This window comes from Labeo rohita, chromosome 2 (genome assembly GCF_022985175.1).
Source record: "Labeo rohita strain BAU-BD-2019 chromosome 2, IGBB_LRoh.1.0, whole genome shotgun sequence".
Lineage (NCBI taxonomy): Eukaryota > Metazoa > Chordata > Actinopteri > Cypriniformes > Cyprinidae > Labeo > Labeo rohita.
In genome coordinates, this window is record NC_066870.1 from 23,126,188 (window position 1) to 23,150,355 (window position 24,168).

Genomic DNA, 24,168 nt, shown 5'->3' on the forward strand with positions numbered 1-24,168 from the left:
GCATTAGTTTATTTGAGGACTAATGTATTTCAATATAAGGTGTATTTTTAATCATACACAGGAACTCACCAAGGAGCGTTCTGAGACCGCTGCAGATGGATGGATTGGAGGGTCCTCAAACAGCTTTGGAACCTAAGGGACAAAGGAAACATCCCACAATTTAATGTACCTACATCTAAACCAGTATCTGAAACAACTGTTTGCACTGCGGACAGTTTACTAGTAAAGAAAAAATGTGCCAGGGAAACTTGGTTCTCACCACACGATTGGCCTCTATGTAAGCGGCAAGCGTGTTTACACGGTAACACATGCCCTCCTCCATGATGTGGACGTAGCAGCGTAGCTTTCCGCCATGGTACGCCTCGCTCATGTCTCCTCGGTGATCGTTCCAACACGACCTCTCCCGGGCAAGCTGGAGCAGCGCCTCATCTTTACTAGTGCTGAGGAGCTCTGTGAAGCCATGTATGTGGTTTTTGAAAGGTCAGAGTTTATTATGTACAACTAACATTCTCTTAAAAGGATGACAAATATGAATTGTGCCAATGTGAGTCACTACAACAGAAAGCTTACCCAAATTGTGGTGAGCATCCTGTTGTTTTTGATTCTTCTCTGAATCCTCTGTTGCATTTTTGGAGTTTAAAGACTTGGAGAATTGCTTACGCACCAAATACGGCACTAATTCTCCCCTGATTGAGGTGACGGACCTGTAAATAAAAGCATATGGAAACAACACAGGTTTGAGCTTAATGTTTGGTTGTATTTAAAGCAGGGCTGTCAATCGTTTAAGACAAAAATATGTAGTGTATATGATGTTATTCTATCAAATTGAATCATTTTACTAATAAAAGGCTGTAGAAGTCAATCAATACTACCGTTCCAAAGGTTTGGTAAGGTAAGATTTTTTTAATAATTAAAAAAAAAAAAAAAAAAAAAAACTTTTTACACTTACTTAATGCTTTCTTATGCTGCATTCATTTAACTGAAGACACATTAAAAACGCTAACAGTGTAAAATATCATCATAATTTTAAATATACACTTTTTATTTAAATATATTATAAAATGTAATTTATTCCTGTGATGGTAAAGCTACATTTTCTGTAACCATTACTCCAGTCTTCGGTGTCACATGATCCTTCAGAAATTATTCTAATAAGCTGATAAAGTGCTCAAGAAACATTTCACCTTATCAATGTTAAAAATGTTTATAATGCTTAATATTTTGTACAAATGGTGATATAGTTTTTCATTATTATGTAATGAATTAAAAGTTCAAAAGAACAACATTTATATTAAGTTAAAATGTTTTGTAACATTGTAAATATCTGCACTGTTACTTTTGATCAATTTAATGCACTCTAAATTAATAAAAGTACAATTTTTTTTATCAAATAAAACTTAAGATCTTCATAATTTAACATTGAAAAGGCCTTTAGAGTAGACTGACCAAATATAATGTTTATATCATTAAATCTCTAGGAATAGTTCATTAGAGCAAAAAACATGTCACTTCCGTTTCTGTTAACTGAATATGGGCACAGGCATGTAATCGGGATAGGACTCATCAAACGTTAAGTTTGGGGCAGATCGGACATTGTATGCCTGAATTATAACAACTTCCTGTTTCATGGTGAAACATCGAAATTGGTCAGGCCGCCACTGACACGCCCTTCAACGAAAACTCAAGATCTTCGCAATTCAATGTCACAAAGGGCTTTAAATTACACTGACCACATTTCTATCTATACACTGTAAAAAACAATTTGTTGAGTCAACTTAAAATAATTTGTAACCTGGCTGCCTTTAAAATTTTAAGTTTAGTCAACTCAAAAACAGTTTATTCAACTTGAAATGTTAAATTATACTAAGTGACCACTTAGATATTTGAGTTGAATCAACTTAAAATTTTAAGGTAACTGGGTTACTTACCCATCTGTTAAGTAAGTAAACAAAAATATCTAAGTTGTTATTTAGTACAACTTAACATTTCAAGCTGACTAAACTTATTTTAGTTGACTGAACTTAAAATTTTAAGGCAGCAGGGTAACAAATTATTTTAGGCTGACTCAACAAATTGTGTTTTTTATTTTTTACAGTGTAGAAGGAGTTTGTTTAAATACAATGCCTGAAAATGGCAAAAACGGCACAAAACTTGCCGAGAAAATTAAAAACAACATACTTCCTGTTGGGTTTTGAACTTTGTACCATTAGGGCTTTTTTGTACGTGTTGGTGTGTTACATGTCTAGCTCAACGGGCACTTCGTTGAAATTTTATAGGTGGCGCTATCGAGCCATTTTGCCACACCCACTTCTAAATTTTCACCACTTTTGGCACGTGTGTAAAATTTCATGAGATTTCGAGCCAGTTTAGGCCCTCAAAAATGCAATTCATTTTGGAGATGATGATGATGAAACGGAGCAATTCCATGATGAAGTCCTCGCACCATGGCCCTTATAATATTTACGCTAAATTAAATCAAATACATTAATTAAAACCTTGATTTCAACATGGGGAACACCATTCACAAAGCCTGCTGCTTCCACAAATACACATTATAATTGCTCAGTCAGCGTATCTCAAGACATTCATAATGGAATATGTGCATGTGGGGTGAAAGAAAAAAAAATAAAATCAGTGCAAGAGAAGTTAAAGCAATAAGGTACATTTTAACATTTTAATGTCCAGTTGAATTTATGGTCTATTATATACACAAGATAGAAAGGGTTGAATCAAGGTTTGAAAAAAAATCATGTATACTTGAGGAGCAATTCAGAATCTACATCACTCCTTAAACCAGTCTCTCGCTCTCCCTCACTCTCTTTATTTTCTTTTAGGCAAGATTAGAATTTCCATCTGAATGCAGAGAGAGAAACAACAGTTACTATGTCCATTTTCTCCTTCAGTACTCCATGGCACTGCAGGCTCAAGGGCGAGAGAGAGGGAGCGAGACGGAGGGAGGGAGGGATGGATGGGGAAAAAAAAGAATGCGAACGAGAGAGAGAGAAAAGGCAGCATAAAAAAGTCAAACTACTTTGATGAAGGGAAAGTGGGGAGAGGGGGAGGGCTGGGGGGGGCAGATTAGATGAAATGATATTTATATCAGGGGGAGAGTGAATTAAAATGTCAAAGCGGAGAGAAGCCTCACGCTTTTCTGAAGTCTGTGAGAGGGAGAGGACCTAAGAGAGGCCATGCACCGCACCACTTTACAGCGGGCTGCCTGGCCTCACAATGTCAGTTACAGGAGCACAAAGGGGACTGGAGGGGCAGGGGAACGGAGGGCTATTGGAGAGGATGAATGGAGAGCTGAGGGAGGAACGGAGGGGTGGACTGTAGAGGACACAGGCCCACTCCAGGATTAGAGACACTGCAGAACAACTAGTTATGTGAAAGGGGTGCTGATAAGATACTTGCCATGAAGTGCAGAGAGCAATTTGTGTTTTTCAATTTAGGCTTTTCCAGGAAGACAAAATTTACATTCACACATTAAAGGATTCAATTTCCTGATAATTTACTCACTCCCATGTCATGTTCTTGTCTTTCTTTCTTCATTTGAAAAGAAATTAAGGTTTTTAGGGAAACATTCCAGGATTTTTCTCCATATAGTGGACTTTAAAAGGATTGAAGATCCAAATGGCAGCTTCAATGCATATTCAGCCGAGGAATAAGGGTCTTATCTAGCGAAACGATTGCTCATTTTCTTAGAAAAAAATAAAAATTTATATACTTTTTAGCCACAAATGCTCATCTTGCACTAGCTTGAGGTAATCACGTTGGAAAGGTCACGTGTGATGTACGTGGAAGTACCAACCTAGTGTTTACAAAGCAAATGTGCAAAGAAAGTCAAACGCCTTTTACAAAAAAAAAAAAAAAAAATTAATGTTGGAGGAGAAAATGGGATTAGTTTTTTGCCTTACCCTACCCTTTGAACTGTATCACACAGGTAAAGAACTAACCACGCATGACCTTTCCTATTTGATTAAGTAATGCATGAAGTCATAGACATGCATCACAGAGCTAGTGCAAGATGAGCATTTGTGGTTAAAAAGTATATAAAATAGTTTTTTTTTTTTTTTTTTTTTTTTTTTTTTTACATTTCAGAAAATGGCTGATCGTTTCACTAGAGAAGACCCTTATTCCTCAGCTGGGGTTATGTAGAGCCCTTTGAAGCCGCACTGAAACTGAAATTTGGATCTTCAACCCGTTGATCTCCATCAAATTCCGCTATATGGAGAAAAATCCTGGAAAGTTTTCCTTAAAAACCTTCCTTTTTGGCTGAAGAAACACATGAACATTTTGGACGACATGTGGGTGAGTCAGTTATGAGGGAATTTTATACAAAAGTAAAAAAAAAAAAAAAAACATAAATTTAATAACTAATATTCCTCTCTCCTCCCTAATATAATTATCAAATATTTATTTATTTTTTTAATTAACATGCACAAATATCAAAACAGTTCATTGCATTTCATTAAAATTCTGATGGATAAAAATCTAGCAATATAATGCAAAAACTTTAAATGAGCTATAATATGAAAATAAATAAAATGCAGTGTGAATGCCATTCCATGCTGTCTTTATGTGGGTAAACAAAATTAAAACAAAAAAGGTCATTTTTAATGACCTCTGTCCTTCTGATATCAGTTTGTAAGATAATAAAACCATATTTAATAGCTTGTGTTCAAAAAAGGCAGTTAAGACAAAAGTTGTGCTTTTAGGTGGCACATTTTATAACTACTTTCACAGAAAAATCGTTCTTTTTATGTTTTTTGACTAACCGTTAATCAACGATAAGAGGCTTGGTTGACCAAATTTTATTAGTTGGTTAGACCAGTAACAGCTGGTCTATGTGGTAATATAGTATAGTATCGGGCAGGACATCCAAACAAGCACCTATCATTCATCAACCTCAAATATGGCTTTTCATCTGAAACATGTAAGTAGTAGAACTACTAGTAGAGCTACTAGTACTAGTACTAGTAAGAGCACCTTTAAATGGCTGCTCAATCTAATGTTAACCTTTAAAAATGTGCGCTATTAAAGTGTCTGTACGGAGTGTGGAAGCTGAACATTGGTGCTCACTGCATGACAGATGGAGGTACCGGTGTGGTCACTTGCACTTAAAATACTCCTTCATTTTGGTCATACAGATAAAAATAATACATCTTTTGAATCTGTTAAGACTCTACGTTTATTTGTGTGCACTCACAACAACGAAACGTTGAGCTTTTGTAAAATAAAGCAAACACGATGCGCATTCTGCCGTCTCTGTGAATTGAGTCCAAAACTTTGAAACTCTGTGTATACTTGCCTTGCAGACATGAAAAATGTATGCATAGAGAGCAAAATGTCTACCTTCAAATGAACCAATTCAAATGGAAAACAAATATTCTTAAATTATGTAATCCATGTGAAACATGCATAAAGGCGCATCACTACTGCGGAGATGACGAGTCAGTGTCAAAGACTTCATCTCTTAAACCGAAAACAAAGAAAGGACTAGTTTATCAACAAATTATTAAAATGTTAATGCAGCCTCCCTGCGTTTTTTTTTTTTTAAATGAACGACTACTAGTCGGCTAAAATACCTTGAGTCAAGGGCAGCCCTATTTTGTACACATTTCTGATTCAGTGCACAGCTATTCATTATAAATACAATTTGAGTAGAAAGTTAAATTGAAAAATGAATGTGATTTTGTTGTTTAGCTTAAAGCAGCACTTAAGCAGCATGAATTCCACCAGTTTGTGCAAAACTTGATGATCTGGATGTTATCCAGCACGATTTGAGCACATTGATTCAATGGATGCAACATCTGACCCTTACGTACAAAGGAGTTCATTTGGTCAGTGTCATAAATTTGCAGACCTAATTATTTCTTCTTCTAAAGTTGTAACTTTTCTTTTTTCTAAATTCTCAAGCTTTCTTCTTTTTTGGCTTATCAAAATAATCCTCATAAAGTGCGTGTGAATTCTTTGGCACAACATGCAACTGGCAAGAATGGACGCAGAAAGCTGTGAAACTCTTCTTTCATTGGGAAATCCTGACTTACTTGTTTTGTACTAAGAAATCAACCACAGATCTCTTCAGGCAGTACAGGTGGGCATCCAGCAGGCCGGTCTTGATAAGCATTCTGGGATGTCTGGAAGAGTGATACGCATATAAAAAAAGTGTTAGAGAAAGGGAGGGCAAATAAAAAATAACCACAGCAAATGTGAGGAAGGAGACTGCGGCTACTCCAAAATAAAACGCAGGGTAAACGTGGAGCATGCTTGATGGTGAAACAAAGTAAATACATAACAGCTCTGACAAAAACACTGTAAGGCACCCTGCGACCCTGGTTTCCTCAGATGTTTTATAATTAGACTATATAGCTTGCCTTTACGTCCCATGCAGTCTTTCATTTTCCTGTCTCACTCCCACTCTAATTGGTCTCTTTGAGGCACTGAGAACTATAATGACCCCCAAAATAAGAACAACAAGTAAAACACAAGTGAAGTGACATGAAAGAGAAGTAGTGAGGTAGTATCTCCATTTAATCTTGGACAAAAATATTTTAAAAATAACCATTTCCGTTTTTTAACACACATTTACATCACGGCTCCCATGGCAACTCTAGCCGGATTACATTCGCTGCTGCAGCTTGTGAGTAGTGAGATGTCAGGAGCACCACTGGACCCCCCAGACTGTTTTATAGCCTGCCATTGACATGAAAATGCTCCCAGAGCCCCTCCACAGTGCCACGAGAGGCCCACAAAATGGCTGCCCCGGGGCCAGGGTGATTCACATGGAGAATGAGTCCAGTGCATCCTGACGAACAACACAAAGTGTTACTAAAGGTAAAGCAGACTAGACAGCAACGCAAGTTAAGCTGTCAGACGTATGTGAGGATTTCCAGTCACATACACAAGCAAAGTCGCATGTCTGGAAAGAATAGTCTTTACATTAAAATTACTGGGTCAAGGTTTTGCTCAATGGCCTCAATTCATGATGATTCAAGACTATCAAGCGGCAGTGCAAAGCACGGTCCGAAACAAAAGGAAGGCAAAATCTAAATTAACCCTGGAAATAATGTTTCAGTATTTCAAGAAATAGATACACATATATGCCTACATACATAAATATAAAACCACAATAATCACTATTATTTTACAACTTTTTATGGTTACTTATGGTTATGTATATATATATATATATATATATATATATATATATATATATATATATATATATATATATATATATATATATATATATATATTCAATGAGTTGTTTCCCCAAAATAATTAAACAATTTGTACAACAATGTAATAAAAATATATTTAATAAAATAATAAAATAAAAATGTCAATAATAAAATGAATAAAATATATATTAAAATAAATAATATTATATAAATAAAAATATGTTGTATATATATAGTTTTAAAAATTAATTATTTGTATATATGTATATATATTGTTTTACAAATTAATTATTTGTATATATGCAATTATATATATATATATATATATATATATATATATATATTTATGTATATGTATGTATATATATACACACACACACACACACACACACATACATACAAATATATACATACACAAATATACACAAATATATACATATACATATATATATATATATATATATGTGTGTGTGTGTGTGTGTGTATTTATATATGTATATATGTATATATGTTTCATTGTTAATTGTTACACATACACACACATATACATTTATTGTATATAACTGTAGAAATGTGTGTGTGTGTGTATATATATATATATATATACACATGTATATACATATGTACATATATATATATATATATATATATATATATATATATATATACACATACAATATATAAAAAATATAAATGTGTATGAAACAAGAAAGTAACAAAAAGATAAAATCAGTAACTGTTTCAATACAAAATTGTTATGCTGATAATATATAATAATACATTATATATAATATATGTAATATAATATATATATATATATATATATATATATATATATATATATATATATATATATATATATATATATATGTGTGTGTATATATATATAGTGGTGGTCTTGACTTTTGAACCCCACTGTACACTCCACCTATAGTGAAGCACCGCATGCAGGCTTTATGCCGGACGACCTGTTGTAAACACAGAACAGGAGGTCCCTCCCACCCCCGGTGACATTTACGAAGCGAGAACTTAAGAGAACCATCTCATCTCTAGAGCTTTACTGTTTCCCTCCAGCGGATAACACACTGCGAGCCCGAAACGCTGCAGTGTTTGTTCACCCAAATCTCAAAAACAGACTCGCTGTGTGTAAATCAGAGCGTGTGCGTGTGGATACATTGGAAATAAATTATGATGACACTAAGCTGTTCCGTTAAGTCAGCAGTGGCTGGATTCCTGAAAAGCAGGAAAAAGTGCGTGCGTGAGGAACGTTCAGATGTTTTCGACTACATATGGCATCAATGTGCTCAGCTCACACACGCAGACTGCAGGGAGAGATCCAGAGGAGGTGAGGAATGAACAAAGGCATGACACACTGATTTATGGGAACACCCAACATGTGACATCATGGTCTGGCACCTGCGGGCAGGAGAACGAGTGAATCAGAGAGAATGATGAGTCGAATGAAGGACTGATGAGTAACAGATACAGATCCTTGTGGTTTCGGAGGAGGAATGAGTGTTAAAGAGCGGGGAGCAGAAGGTCAGGAGGAAGACGAGACTGCCAAACAACGAGGAACAGGTGCTGTTTATGGAGTGCAGACACTACAAGATCACAGAGCAAAACATAACTACGAATCAACTTTTCAGTCAAACTTCTCACTTGTTTTGGAAGTTATAAAAATGCTCTGAGTGGTTGAAGCATTTTGCTAGGTCTCCATGAGATTCAGAACTCCTGATATAGCTCAAGGCAGTGGTTCTCTACTAGGGGGCCTCAGCAAACTTCCAAGGGCGGCACAGAATAATTTAATCTAATTTTAATCTAACACTAATCTAAATTAAATTGCTAGAATGAAGATGATTTTTATTGAAGAACTTAAAATTCTGGAATACAAAGCATAACTTACTATATTAAAATAATCTAAATTAAAATGGCAAAAATAAACAAACAAACAAACCAAACAAACTGAAATCATATTTCTTTTTTATTTTCCCTCAATAACTATTGTTTTTATTTGAAAACATACAGTTCTGGAACACTTAATATATTAAAATAATTAATTAAAATAATTATAAAATATATTAAAATAACTAATCTAAATTAAAATAAGAAAAAGATGTTAAATGAATGAATTTTTTTAATGAAATTTTTTATTACCATCATTTTTTTTTTACTTAACTATTGTTCAGTGTACAATGTAATGATGTAACTATTATATTAAAATAATTAATTTAAATAATTATAAAATAATTTAAATAATTAATTAAAATGAATAAAATGAATTGATATAATTGATAATCTCTTTAGCTATTATCATCATCATTATATATATATATATATATAGATAGAAATAGAGAACATAAAATTAAATAATTAATTCTACTCTAAATTAAAACACTAAAAATAAACAAAATTCAGATGTAACCATAATCATGTTATGTATTTATGTTTCTCTAAATAATATTGTTTTTTATTGAGGAACATACAGTTCTGGAAAACAAATCTATAAAATGTACATTTATTAACAATAATTTCAAAATATCAGTGTTTTTTAAAATGTCATAATTGCGGCAGAAATATCATAATTATCTTAGTAAATTGGGAGGGGGTTGAATATTGAAATGGGGTTGGAATACGTTCTAAAACATGGTACCTTTGAGCAAAAATGTTAAGAATCACTCATCCATGGGATTGTTTTGAATGTTTTGAAAATAAAAACATTGACCTTTAGTGCTCATGTGGGTGCCACAGGCTCAAATCCAGCTTGCGACATTGTGTAATCAAGTTTCACCCACTTTATCTTGATTACTTAAGATTTCCTGTGATAATAAAGAAACAAAAATGTCAGAATTTGCTTAAAGAATTATAATTTTGAAGCAACTGTAATGCTCCCAGTTAAAACTCTGCTGTAAAACCAAATGTCTGAAAAAGTTTCCATCAATCATGTTCCCTCGCTGTCTGCTTCCTCTTCAAGATGACAAGGATGACAAAAATCTGGGAAAGGCCTCCAGGGTTGTGAGTGACTCACACTATTAGTTTTAATGGCTTACTACTATAAAGCCCAGCACAAAGAGTAGCGTTACAGCGCAGTGAGGTCATACGTTACACACTGCGCCATCGAAGGAGCCCAAGCAAATTTATCCAGGCCTCTTTGAGCCCGGATGCCCCGCAAAACGCGAGACTATGCCCTATGCTTTGTTCTACGCTCGCTCGTCTGAATCAACAGGGTAAATATCTAACAGACTGACAGTGGAGGAGAAAGACAGGAGGCAACTTTGGATGTGATGGGTTGGTAAATCGTAGCACAGGACATATGGCTCACACCTTCCTCTCAAACATCCTCAGTCGATCTGGAGAGTGTAATGTTTGAGCAGCGTGTTTATGAGGGGGAGCTGGATTGCACACAATGTTAAACACTGCTCCTCATTCGCTTTGTTAAAGCTGTGAGTGTTTAACAATGTTGACATGCCTTTTCTCTGAGCTGGCTGAGAAAGTTCACGGCTTCCATAGCTGTCTGACTGAGATACATGCGTGTTTCCTGTCCCATATAGTCTTTCGAGATTTCTGTCATTTAGAAAGTTTCTAGTGTGTTACAGCATGAAAGTGCTGGAAAATTGTGAAGCAAGAGTCAATCAATATTTCACTGTGATGAAGATGAAAGCTATTTCACAAACTAAAGACTACTATTTAGTCACGTATGCAAGGTTGCATCATGTTTTTGGACCGCCAAATCAATTGCGCATCAGATATATTAACACAACTGTGATTCCTGTGCAAATACTTTAGAAAGTCAGTGGATGTGTGGCACTTAAAGGGACAGTTTACCCAAAAAATAAAAATTCTGTTATCATTTTTCACATTGTTCTAAACCTGTATGCTATTCTGTACTCTGTTGAACACAAAAAAATAATATTTTGAAGAATGTTTATTAACCAAACAGTTAACTGTAGCAATTAGTCCCTTTAAAACACACACAGTATATACAGGTAAATTACCGGTAAATTATCATTGAGAGATCATGTGTGAACAGGAACTATTTAAAAATAACAGAAAATTCATTATGGTGATTTATCGGTATGAGAAGTTACAACGTTACCAGTAAGCTCTGTGTCAACGCAGAATAAGGTTACTGGTATAAGCACGCATGAGTACAGAACACGCTGATGTAAGATATCTGCTCTGGGCCAATCAGAACATTCTGATTCAGAACATTCCGAACATTCCACACTGTGTAGTTCGGTTTGAAGTTGTCTAATATGATATCTTTCGGCCAAAAGTGGCTGCATGAATGTGAACGTTTAAAACAAAAAGGACAACAAAAACATGTTTACAAACCTAACACATGGTGGGCGCAGCAGTTTTAGGCCATTTCCAGTTAATGATGTCACAGAATTTACCGGTGTTCAATCAATTTACCGGTCGTTTCAACCCGCAGCAACAGTGTTGAAGAACAAGTCATATGGGTTTTCGAAAAATCTGTTTTTTTGCAGATTGTAACGTAGCTATCCTTCAATGTGAACAGTCTGCAAAGTTGTTAATCAAATAAGTGCATTATACATAAATATATTGCCTCTCAAAAGAAAGTCTCAACACAGAATCGCCTTAACAAGTTGTCTCATTTTTTAATCTTCTGCTTATTAACGATATACGTCACTAGGTAAGATATTAGCATAATCCCCGCCTGCCCATGAAACACGAACAGTCTGACCTGCCCACAAACACTTCTGCTAGTTAGTGTGTTTACATCATGTCGAGAAGTCGCTGTGTTTGTGCCGTGAATGCAAGTTTGTTTTGTTTTCGTTGCCGAAAGATGATGTGAAGAATCAGTAATTAAAATTCATTTTTTCCACACTACCGCTGCAATACAATTCAAACCTTTTGTTGTGTGCTTGTCATTTAACAGAGGACTGCTTCTCTAATCTTGGCTTTTATCTTCTTTGGCTTCTAATCTTCTTTATTTGAACCAACAAGCATCTCTGAACCACAACCTGTAAGTACAATTGATACGTTATGTGTACATTTTCAAGTGAGTGCTCAAAATATCTATTTTTTTTGTGCTAATATGTGATATATACCTATAGTGCAGCTTTATGTTTCCAGGTTAACCACAATATTACTGTCTTGCTGAAAAAGTTCTGAGAATTCGCTGTGAACCCACTATTTCATAGCAATGTTTAGATTAATGTAGACTGTCATTGTTTTAATTACTTTGTTGTAGGGGACTCCAACACAATATTAGGATATTTTAAAAAACCATATAATCTGATCTTTAAAGTAGACCAATTCCCGGGAAAAGTGGTGACTTGGCAACACTGGTGACAGGGGCTATAGACATGCGTAAGGAAACAAAATACTGACTTCCATCAACCATGTGTTTATCATCATTCTTCATAATGTCTATTTCTTTAACATATAATCTGACCATAATGGGAAAGGGTCGGGACCACAACAGTGCATTATTTTTATTGATAACTAAAACTATTATTGAAAACTATTTCTCAACATTTAGAGAGGGACAAAATTAACAAATGTTGCTTTGGCAAGTGACAGAAATAAAATATGTTAAAAATCAAAAGTTTTGGCACCGATAGCCTTATGATCTGTGCACCATCATGAAGCGCTGTTGTGCTACAGGCGTCCCGAGTTCGATTCCTGGCTCGAGGGCCCACCCCCCATCTCTCTCAGGATTTGAACAGAATTAAAAAAAATAAATAAATAAATTCTAAGATTTAAAGTACTAACATTACTGAAACTGAAATAAAGATAAGTAAGATAAACAGCTAAATATGAATATTTTAAAAAACTATTCAAAAAAAAAACAAAAAAACAGAAGAACAAACTGATAATGATAATGAATACCATAATACTGTAACATATACAGTAAATGTTTCTAAACAACACTGCAACAGTTTCAGAGAGAGACGACTCACAGGTCAACAATCTTGAGGTGGAAAATAAAGCAAGTTGAATGTGACTGCAATCTGTAAAAATCCATTCCAGTGGCAACTAACGTCACATGTGTAACTGTTTTGCTATGTTCTGCTACTAGACCGCATAAAGATGGAGACACCGATCTGCAAAATGTGTTCCTCTCACATTTTGACCCTAGAAACACAAAAGGACCACCTTTAAGATGTACTTCAACACTGTTACTGCCTCTTACGATGATGCTAGAAATGCGTCGTTCATCACAGTGTTACCAACTCTCATGCTCTCACACTAAATCTAAAGGCAAATTACAAGACAGCGCAATGTAAATCGTTAAATCTGCTCAAAGGATTTTCCAACCAGTACAGGACTTGTTTGGTCTAACACAGATATTATTGATTGGACTGGTCTAAAGAGGCAGGATTCTACATTAATCAAATTTCTTCCTGCAGTTCGCAAAGTAACTACTACATAGCTAGCTGTCAAAAGCCGGACGGAGAACATGAAGAGTGTTTGTGTTAGAGGAAGCCTTCTATTCGGCTGGTGAATTTCGCAGTGTCACAGGCCAAGCAGGAAATCATTTTGTTGTGTATTAGGTGAATATGTGCACTGTGGCATGAAGAATCTGTCAGCCACATAACTTACAGAAGTGAAAAAAGCAACAGTAAGGTAAAAGATGCATTTGAAAAGGCAGATGCCATAGAGTAAACCACTCTGAGAAATAAGCATGATCCAAGTTGTCTTGAACTTCAAAGGGACTTATATCCATAGAGCCACTTACATTTAAGCCACTTACAGTGTAAGGTGACAACAATGTGCTTGAACTGTTTAAAACAATCACTTTACTTTTTCATTTTGAAACAATTTAGCATAACCATGTATAACCGAATCAAACTATAGGAGAAGGAGAAGTCCACTTCCAAAACAAAGATTCACATATAATGTACTCACCCCCTTGTCTTCCAAGATGTCCGTGTCTTTCTTTCTTCAGTCGTAAAGAAATTATGTTTTTTGAGGAAAACATTTCTGCATTTTCTCCATACAATGGACTGATATTGAACTTCCAAAATGCAGTTTAAATGCAGCTTTAAACGATCCCAAATGCAGTTGTAAACCATCCTAGCAGAGGAAGAAGGGTCTTATCTAGCGAAACGATCAGTTATTTTCATTTTTAAAAAATACAATTTAAATACTTGTTATTCTCAAACGCTCATCTTGCCTTGCTCTCGATGAACTCTGTGTATTCTGGCTCAAGACAGTTAGGGTATGTCGAAAAACTCCAATCGTATTTTCTCCCTTAAATTCAAAATTCATTTTAAAGTCATCCTACGTCGCTGCAAAAGTACCGACCCAGTCTATGCAAAGTAAACATGCAAAGAAGATCACACACCCTTAACAAAAAAGGTAAAACAGCGATATAGGTTGATTTTGAAGTTGAGGGAGAACATGAGATAGGAGTTTTTTCGACATACCCTAAACTGTCACAAACTGGAAAAAAACAGTCCAGGTAGAGTAAGACAAGCGTTTGACATCAAAAAGTATATAAAATATATTATTTCTATGAAAATAACCGATCGTTATGCTAGATAAGACCCTTCTTTCTCTGCTAGGATCGTTTACGACCGCATTTGGGATAAAAAAGCCACATTTAAACTGCATTTTGGAAGTTCAAAAACAGGGCACCATAGCAGTCCGACTGAAGAAAGAAAGACATGAACATCTTGGATGACAAGGGGGTAAGTACATTATATGTGAATCTTTGTTTTGAAAGTGGACTTCTCTTTTAAATTCAAAACGTGTGCATCCATATCAGACATGCAACAGAGAATTCAGCACAACAAATTAGATAAAAATATGCGTTCACCCTAAGAAAGGTGTTTTCTAAGTATCTTTTGTGTGGAACGACACTAAATTTTGGGTAAACTATCCCTTTAAGCCATAATAATACAGAGAAGACAGTGTTTTTACAGGTCTTATAAATAATGAGGACTGGCTTAACACATGTGGACTGCACATATAGGCTTTCGCTGTGCCTGTATAAACACACATCCAGACAATGCCAAGGCTCAGAGACAACTCAGACAAACAGAGCAGTATCTGAAGTACTGTTAAACATTAGCAGACATCTCTCAAACCGCACTGAGCATTCCTGTGTCCTTGAGAAGAGCCCAAAAGAAATGGCCAGGTCATATTCCCCCCGCCAAAAAAAAAAAAAAAAAAAAAAAAAAAATTATGGAAGCCCTTTTTCTGCCACGGAATAAAAAATAAATACGTAATTTACTACTACTACTACTACTACTAATTATTATTATTATTATTCAGACTTTTTTCCTTGCAATTCCTACAATTCTGTCATTTTTCAGAAAAAAAGGTGTGATATAAAAGAATAGTGAAATAAAAAATTATCAATACAGAATTATCAATACAGAAAAAACAATAATTTGTAAAATATTATTGCAATTTGAAATAGTGGATTTCTATTTTAATATACTATAAATTTGAATTTATTCCTATGATTCAAAAACTGAATTTTCAGCATCATTACTCCAGTCTTGAGTGTCACATGATCCTTCAGAAATCATGCTAATATGCTGATTTATTATTAATGTTGGAAACAGTTGTGCTGCTTAATCGTTTTTTTTAATGTGTGATACTTTTTCAGCATTATTTGATGAATAAAATGTTAAAAAGAACAGCATATATATAAAAATATTTTGTAACAATATACACTACTGTTCAAAGTCAGTCAAATTTGTCTTTCTTTTTTCTTTGAAAGAAATTAATACTTTTATTTAGCAATGATGTGTTAAATTGATAAAAACAAAAGTGATGGTAAAGACTTACATTGTTAGAAAAAAGTTCTATTTTGAATAAATGCTGATTTTTTAAACTTTTTATTTATCAAAGAATCCTGAAAAAAAGAATCACAGGTTCCCAAAAAAATTAAAACATTTTCAACACTGATAAATCAGCATATTAGAATGATTTTTTGAAGACTTGATTAACAACTGATAAAAAAAAATCAGCTTTGCATCACAAAAATAAATAATATTTTAAAGTATATTAACACAGAAAACATATTTCAAGTTAAAAGAAGTTCACCCACATCGCATCTTTGTCAACACAAAACCGTCTACTTGCATTCTGTGTGAATGACGCCTAGCGATATCACACGTGAGCGGCTAACGTTTGGTAATATTTCTATTAAAAATTCCTTGATTTCTAAAAAAAATAAATAATGGCAAAAATTTGAATTAATCGATACATTTAAAAAAAAAAAAATTCATTCATTTTTCTATATTTTTGATCAAATAAATGGAACTTTGATGAGCATGAGAAACTGCTTTAAAAAAAAAATAAAAAATTACAAATCTTACTGATCCCAAACTTACGAACGGCTGTGTATGTGCATTACACTGGTGCGATACATTACCTAATGTCAGATTAGGCAGTGTGTGTTCATTCTCCCACTCACCAGACAGCACGCTAACAGCTGCTGCAACCCTTCTATTACTGAACAAGATTTACAGTGGCAACGACTCCCTAAATTATTTATGAGCTTCCAAAACAGCCGCATACAGAGCTCTATCACGGTTCTCCTACTCCCAGACCACTGATCACCCCCCACGACCATGAACGGCAGGACCTTTGGCCTCCAGAGCCCAAAGCACAGGCCCCACGCAAGGTGCTGACATTCTGAGGAGCCTTTCCAACACCAGGCCTCAAACACAAATGACAGCATCAGATAACAGTAAAACATTAAAAACACTGAGAGGAAAGATGGAAAGGGCCTACTACTACTTACTATGGCAGTTAAAACTAAAACAAGACTTAAGTCATATCAGTGCCAAAAAAAAAAGAGCAATTTAAAAAAGAAAAAAAAATTCCAACAATACCATTAGCCTCCCTAATGGTAGCTGACATTAATCAAAAAAAAAAAAAAAAAAAAAATTCAACTGTCTTCAACATCAGTAAGAAGATATCTTTCTTACAATTTACACAGTAAATATTATAAATTAGTTAGTTAGTAATAATACTTTGCAATGTTTTACTGCATTTTTATCAAATAAATGCAGTCTTGGTGAGCATAAGAGACTTTTTTCAATACTTTACTGACCCCGTGGCGTACATGTATATCGTTATGCGAATTAGTCAGCAGTGTATTATGCATCATTAGTGAAGTATAAGCTATTCAATTATACTGTTTAAAAATGCTTAAGCATGAATAAAACATCCACAGATGAGGAGAAAATGGCTTCTGAAATTAAGTACTCATTCATTAACCACTCATCAGATAAAACAGTCTAATAAAATGTATTTTCTCATAGTTCTGGGAAATAACACACACGGATCCAAAACCTCAGACACAGAGAAAATCCAAAGAAAAGAGAAAACAAGTGAGTAAAAGAAAGATAGCAGAAGTGGGTCGGGAAGGGAAGAAATTTAAAAAATATTTAGGATCAACAGGCAGCCGCCTGCTAAAACTGAGTTGACAGGCAGCACTTATGACAGGCCAGTGTGGAGGAGGCCCCAGTTTTATTAGCCAGCCCACATAAACAGCAGGTCATCGCCCTGTGAGGCTGCCATTGTTCTGAGGAAGCGGCACCTCTCTGAGGGCAGTAGTTTTAAATTATGTTTAAACTGACCAGGTCTGATTTTTAGCATTAAAGAGAAGTACAAAACACTACAAAATTGACCAACGCATAGCCATTAAAAGGCTACATCAACATTTCATTATGTGGGTTCTAAAATAAAATAAAATAAAATACAATAAAATAAAAGTTGGACTGTAGGTTAGACCTGAAGTGATGTTGACACTTCTTGTGTATGATGGATGATAAAAAATGAAATATTAATTATAAAATTAAAAAAAATAAAAAAATAAAACAAACAATTAAAATACAAAAGAAAATACAAATCTAAAATAAAATAAAATCTAAAAATACAATAAAATAAAAAATATATAAAATAAACAAAATAAAAATATATAATTAAATTAAATATAAAATACAATACAATAAAATAAAATAGAAATTATATATATAAAAAACCAAAATACAATAAAATAAAATCAACAAAAAATACAAAAATTAAAAATATAAAATACAATAAAATAAAAAAATATATCAAATAAATAAAATAAAATTATAAAATAAAATTAAAGATAAAATTAAACAAAATTAAATAAATATTATATAAAATAAAGTACAATAAAATATAATAAAAATGTACAATTAAATATAAAATAAAATACAATAAAATAAAATAAAACAAAATAAAATATATTTTATTTTATATTTTATAAGTTATAAAATAAAATGCAATATATTATAATAATAAAAAAAAAAAAAAAAATGTTGGACTCCAGGTTAGACCTAAAGTGATGTGGACACTTGCACATGATGTACAATAAAAAATGAAATATAAATTATAAAATATAAAATAAAATAAAATAAAATAAATTAAAATACAATAAAATAAAAATGTAAAAATTAAATGTTAAAAAATAAAAATTAAACTAAATTAAAAAAATAAAAATAAAATAAAATGCTGGACTCAAAGTTAGACCTGAAGTGATGTTGACACTTACTTGCGCATGATTGATTTCCGGAGAACAAGGCCTTCCTCCAAGTCTGCTTCATTGGCCATAAACAGAAGCCTCTTCCCTGTGACGTCCACTCCTACGAAGTCCCGCTGCTCTCCTGCCACAGGGCACAATTCCAATCTGTCATAGTGAACTCGTAAAATACTACAGCAGGATATTTTACAGTCAAGCTGTATTTTGGCTCAAGACAGATGGCCAGTCAACAACCTGAAAGATCTGCAGGAATGCAAAATAATACAGTCCACTGGGATGCGTTTTTTACTTCATATTGAGAAAAGAGGAAATAGTCAATAAGTAGTTTTTGGAAACAGTGCAACAACAGCACTCGGTTCAAAACCACACCATCTTTTTCCTGTTTGCGTGACTGCTAGTACCTGCTTTCTTCTTGCCCTTTTGGCCCGGGACAGTCTCTGTGAATTCATGCACTTTGCTCATGAGCATCGACAGGGTGGCGTTGTGTGCACGAAAGAGGTCCACGACTTCATGCAGAGCCACATCCGTTATCAAATCACAGCTCACCACCAAGATGTCTGTCTGTAGGAGAGAAAAAAAAAAAAAAGAAAAAATAAGTAAGACAAATCCTATTGAAACCAGCATCAGAACCATCCAGCTTTTCCACCCACAATTTGATTATAATGTGGACTGGAAGGGCGATGTGTTCCCTACACATAATTAGAAAGATTACTTTCAGGTTTTGAAATAACCAGTTTGGTTGAAATAATTGACTATAAGTTCTTTTTTTGTGCCAATGGGCAAGTTTTTCAAGTATTTGCTAAGGACACTCTGAAAAACAACATCTTCATTGTTGAGTCTGAAATACACTTCATGTTTATGACTGTAACCTCACAACCAAAGTCAAATGCAATGACATGACCACCAACATTTAAAAATCAATAGCAATTCAGTCTCAGAAACACAGCTCCCCCTGTTAAATGACAGTATGAATAATGAAAATACACAGAAATGACTCCAATTACAATGTTTTCTGACCTTAGATCCTGTTGTAGGGGACAATATTAGGACACTTTAAAATACCATATGTGACCCTGGACCACAAAACCATGTTTTTTTGATTAGTAATATGCATTGCTAAGAACTTCATTTGGACAACTTTAAAGGCTATTTTCTCAATATTCTGATTTTTTTGCACCCTCAGATTCCAGATTTCCAAATAGTTGTACCTTGGCCAAATATTTTTCTATCCTAACAAACATACATCAATGGCAAATTTGTTTATTCAGCTTTCAGATGATGTATAAATCTCAATTTTCAAAAACTGTCCCTTATGACTGGTTTTGTGGTCCAGGGTCACATATGATATGCTCTTTAAACAATAACTTGGAGTTACAGGTCTATGTGCTTAAAGGAGAGGTTCACTTCCAGAACAACAATTTACAAATAATTAACTCACCCCCGTGTCATCCAAGATGTTCATGTCTCTCTGTCTTCAGTCGTAAAGAAATTATGGTTTTTGAGGAAAGCTTTTTAGGATTTTTCTCCATATAATGGACTTCATTGGTGCCCTGATTTTGAACTTCCAAAATGCAGTTTAAATGCAGCTTCAAAGGGCTCTAAACGATCCCAGCCGAGGAAGAAGGGTCTTATCTAGCGAAACGATCGGTCATTTTTTTCGAAAAATAAAAATTTGTATACTTTTTAAGCACAAAAGCTTGTGTAGCACAGGCTCTGGGATGCGCGTCCACGACGCTACGAATTAGTGATGGGTCATTCTTAAACGATTCTTTCATTTTGAACGAATCTTTAATGTGACTCGGAAGGAACAAGTCGTCTCGGGGAGTGATTCGTTCAGTCCCGCACGCACAACATCCTATTAGGTTCTGTACTGGAATTAGTTCACCTGTTTCGAGTCTTTGGGTTTTTTGAGTCGTTCGTTCATCTTATGGGGCCGTCACATGATGAACGAACAACTCAAACCTGAAAACTTGTCAGATAAGAGGTGAGGTGAGCTAATCATAGACTAAAGACCCAGGTAAACAATGAATTAATAATTTATGTGTCTTATAGCATTATAGTTTTGTCTTGTTTGTATTGTGATCAATGTTTGTGTAAACAGTAGATGTATTAGGGAAGTAACACGTAACATTTTAATTATATTTTGCTAAAATGAACAAAATGACTCAAAAAAAAAAAAAAAAAAAAAGATTTGTTAATTTTGCTGAACGAGACTCAAAGGTCCGAGTTGGTAAAATGATCCGAACTTCCCATCACTACTACAAATCACGTCTAAGTTCATCGTCTGTGTACTGAGTATGGTGAAAAACTCCATCTTATTTTCTCCTACAACTTGAGAGGAGGACATCGTTGTACCTTTTTGTTTGTAAAAAGCGTTTACAAAACTTACTTGCACTTAGTCTTTGCGTGTTCGCTTTGTGAACACTGGGTCTGTAGTTCCGCCTACGCTCCACGTGACCTTTCGGCGTGATTCAATAGTACGTAGCGTTGTGGACGCGCATCCCAGAGCCTGTGCTACATGAGCTTTTGTGCTTGAAAAGTATAAAATTTTTAATTTCTGAAAAAAATGACAGATTGTTTCGCTAGATAAGACCCTTATTCCTCGGCTGGGATCGTTTAGAGCCATTTGAAGCTGCATTTAAACTACATTTTGGAAGTTCAAAATCGGGGCACGAATGAAGTCCATTACATGGAGAATAATCCTGAAATGCTTTCCTCAAAAACCATAATTTCTTCATGACTGAAGACAGAAAGACATGAACATCCTGGATGACAAGGGGGTGAGTAAATTATTTGTGAATTGTTGCTCTGGAAGTGGACTTCTCCTTTAAAACAAGAGATGGGAAAGAGCCATACAAGAACACGGTGTTACAAATAGGTGTAAGAAAAAATAATTACTCAAGTAAATAAGTATTAAAGAAGCTAGCATTGTTCTAGGCAATGGTACTAAGCGTGGAAACTAAAAAAAGTCAAAGAAGTGGGACTATAGTCGACAAGCGCCAACGTTCCTGGAGCACAACTTGTGCTGAATGGTCAAATTATGCTTGGTAAGGTTATTTTTATAGATCGGTTTCATCCGAAACAGTTGGGATAGACCACCATTAGCACATTAACATGTTAGGTTTAATCTTGCAATGGCTCAGGTCAATATTTCACACCTCAGACATATTATCTCAGCTTCTCAGGCTATTATATGCTACTTTAGCCCTACGTTCTGACTACTTACTGGCATGGTGTTCTCTTAAAACTGGCTGGTGCATTAAACAAAACCAGCTTTTGACATTTTCTGAAGAAAAAGAGTTTTTGCTCATGCAAAGACACTGCCACAATGCTTCACACGACACTTCCATGACCTACGTTGCTCGACTTTGTGTATGAAGAGTCTTGACGATGGTCACAACAACAAAAGAAATGTTTATAACATGACATGAGAATGAAGTGAGGAAATGACAGACCCAATCTCTCAAAAAAAGCACTGTGCTTCGCCACAGTTTGCGTGAGTGTGTATGAGTGAGCGCAGGCATGGAGGGGAACCCAGCGATAAATCCTGCTCGCTTTTGCCATTGTTTCTGTTTGAGTTGTCTGGTTCCCATCTGGTCTGTCCATCTCAGGCCTGCGGATAAATAAACATGGGAGCAGGAGTGGGGAACAGCCCGTTAGAGCGTGCCTGGCTCTGGGAGAGCTGCATGCCTCATTGGGGAGGCCCAGGGAGAGGCCCTGCCGTGACGCTCTGCTCCGCTCCGCTCCGATACAGTTCCGGTTCTCTTGTTCTGGCCCTGGGGCAGAAGGCCCAGGAGCCACTGCAGCACACATGCTCAAAAGATAACAGGGTGCACAGCGCTGTCTGTTTAGAATGAGCTAACTGTGCTACTGAGGAAGGAGAACAATCCCTCCTTATTGACCACTGCAAACTCAGAATGACTTCAAGCTAATGCACATATGAAGCCTCACAAACTTATGTTCAAAATGCAATGAATACATTAATATGAAGAATTATAAAAATTCTAATTCTAAAACTTGTTGGGCTGCATTCAAAGCAGTTGTACAACAGTCGATAGACACGCAGAGCTCTGATCACATATCTACTTAAATTACTCCACTGCTTGCCAACCGTAAACTGTCTAGAGTTAGACTAATGAACTACATTGCTTGGCAGCAGAATTGTTTATTCAAATTATTTATATTGAGCATATCATAATACTGTTGCCAGTATTTAATTAAAGTAATGAGACCCGAGGGGCTGTGCCTTTCAGCAATGTATATCACAGTGGTTCTCAAGCCAGTGTTATTTTAGTAACATTGAGATACTATTTTAGTTTTTTAGCCATTTCATTCTAATTTTAGTTTAAAAAAAAAAAAAAAAAAAAAAAAAAAAAAACTACTCATTTTATTTTGTTTTTGTAATTTTATTTTTATTTACCTTTATAAAGTTATCATTTATTTCAGTTAGTTATTTTAGTTCATCAAGTTAAACTAAATTAAAGTGAGAAATGTATTTGTTGTTTTCTCATTTCATTTCATTTGATTCAATTTTCATTTCCTTTTCTATTTTATGTTCTTTCCTTTTCATGTTATTTCCATTTTATTATTCTATGATTTTACTTCATTTCCATTTTATTTCATTTTATTATTCTATTTTATTTTATTTCCATTTTCATTTTTTAAATTTTATTTCCATTTAATTTAATTTTATTTTATTATTTAATTTTATTTATTTAATTTAATTTTATTTACATTTTAATTTATATTTTATTTTCATTTTATTATTACTTTACTTGATTTTTTATTGAATGACTTTCTAATTAGATATATGAGGTAGCCATTTTATTATTTATTATTATTATTTTATTTTTACTTCCATTTTACTTCCATTTTATTTAATTTAATTTTATTTCATTTTATTATTACTTGACTTTTCTTGAATGACTTTTCTAACTTTACTTTTTATTTGAATGATTTTCTAATTAGATATATGAGGTAGCCATTTTATTATTATTTTATTATTTATTATTATTACTTCCATTTTTCTTTACTTTTTATTGAATGACTTTCTAACTTTATTTCCATTTTATTTCTATTTTATTTTATTTTCATTTTATCATTACTTCAAGTTTTTATTGAATGATTTTTTTAAACTTTACTTCTCATTTTAATGACTTTCTAATTAGACATATGAGGTAGCTATTTTATTATTTCATTATTTTATTTTATTTTATTTTAACTTAATTTCCATTTTACTTTACCTTTTACTGAATGACTTTCTAACTTTATTTTATTTCCATTTTATTTCTATTTTATTTCATTTTATTATTAATTATTTCCTTTTATTTATTTTATTTTATATACATATTATTATTATTACTACTTTACTTGACTTTTCCTGACTTGACGTTTTATTGAATGACATTTATAATTAGATATATGAGGTAACCATTTCATTATTTTATTTTATGTTAACTTAATTTCCATTTTACTTTACTTTTT

General features: G+C 34.0%; 1 protein-coding gene across 1 annotated transcript in view; it reads right to left on the reverse strand.

Annotated features, from left to right (window-relative positions):
* The window catches only part of eif2b3 (eukaryotic translation initiation factor 2B, subunit 3 gamma), a 49,080-nt gene that overhangs the window by 11,259 nt on the left and 13,653 nt on the right, over window positions 1-24,168 (reverse strand). The window contains exons 4-9 of the mRNA XM_051096254.1: window positions 19,086-19,245; window positions 18,697-18,808; window positions 6,048-6,137; window positions 571-704; window positions 260-450; window positions 70-132 (exon numbers count right to left, since the gene is read on the reverse strand). Of these exons, the coding sequence (XP_050952211.1) occupies window positions 70-132; window positions 260-450; window positions 571-704; window positions 6,048-6,137; window positions 18,697-18,808; window positions 19,086-19,245 (750 nt within the window). The remainder of the gene's footprint in view (window positions 1-69; window positions 133-259; window positions 451-570; window positions 705-6,047; window positions 6,138-18,696; window positions 18,809-19,085; window positions 19,246-24,168) is intronic.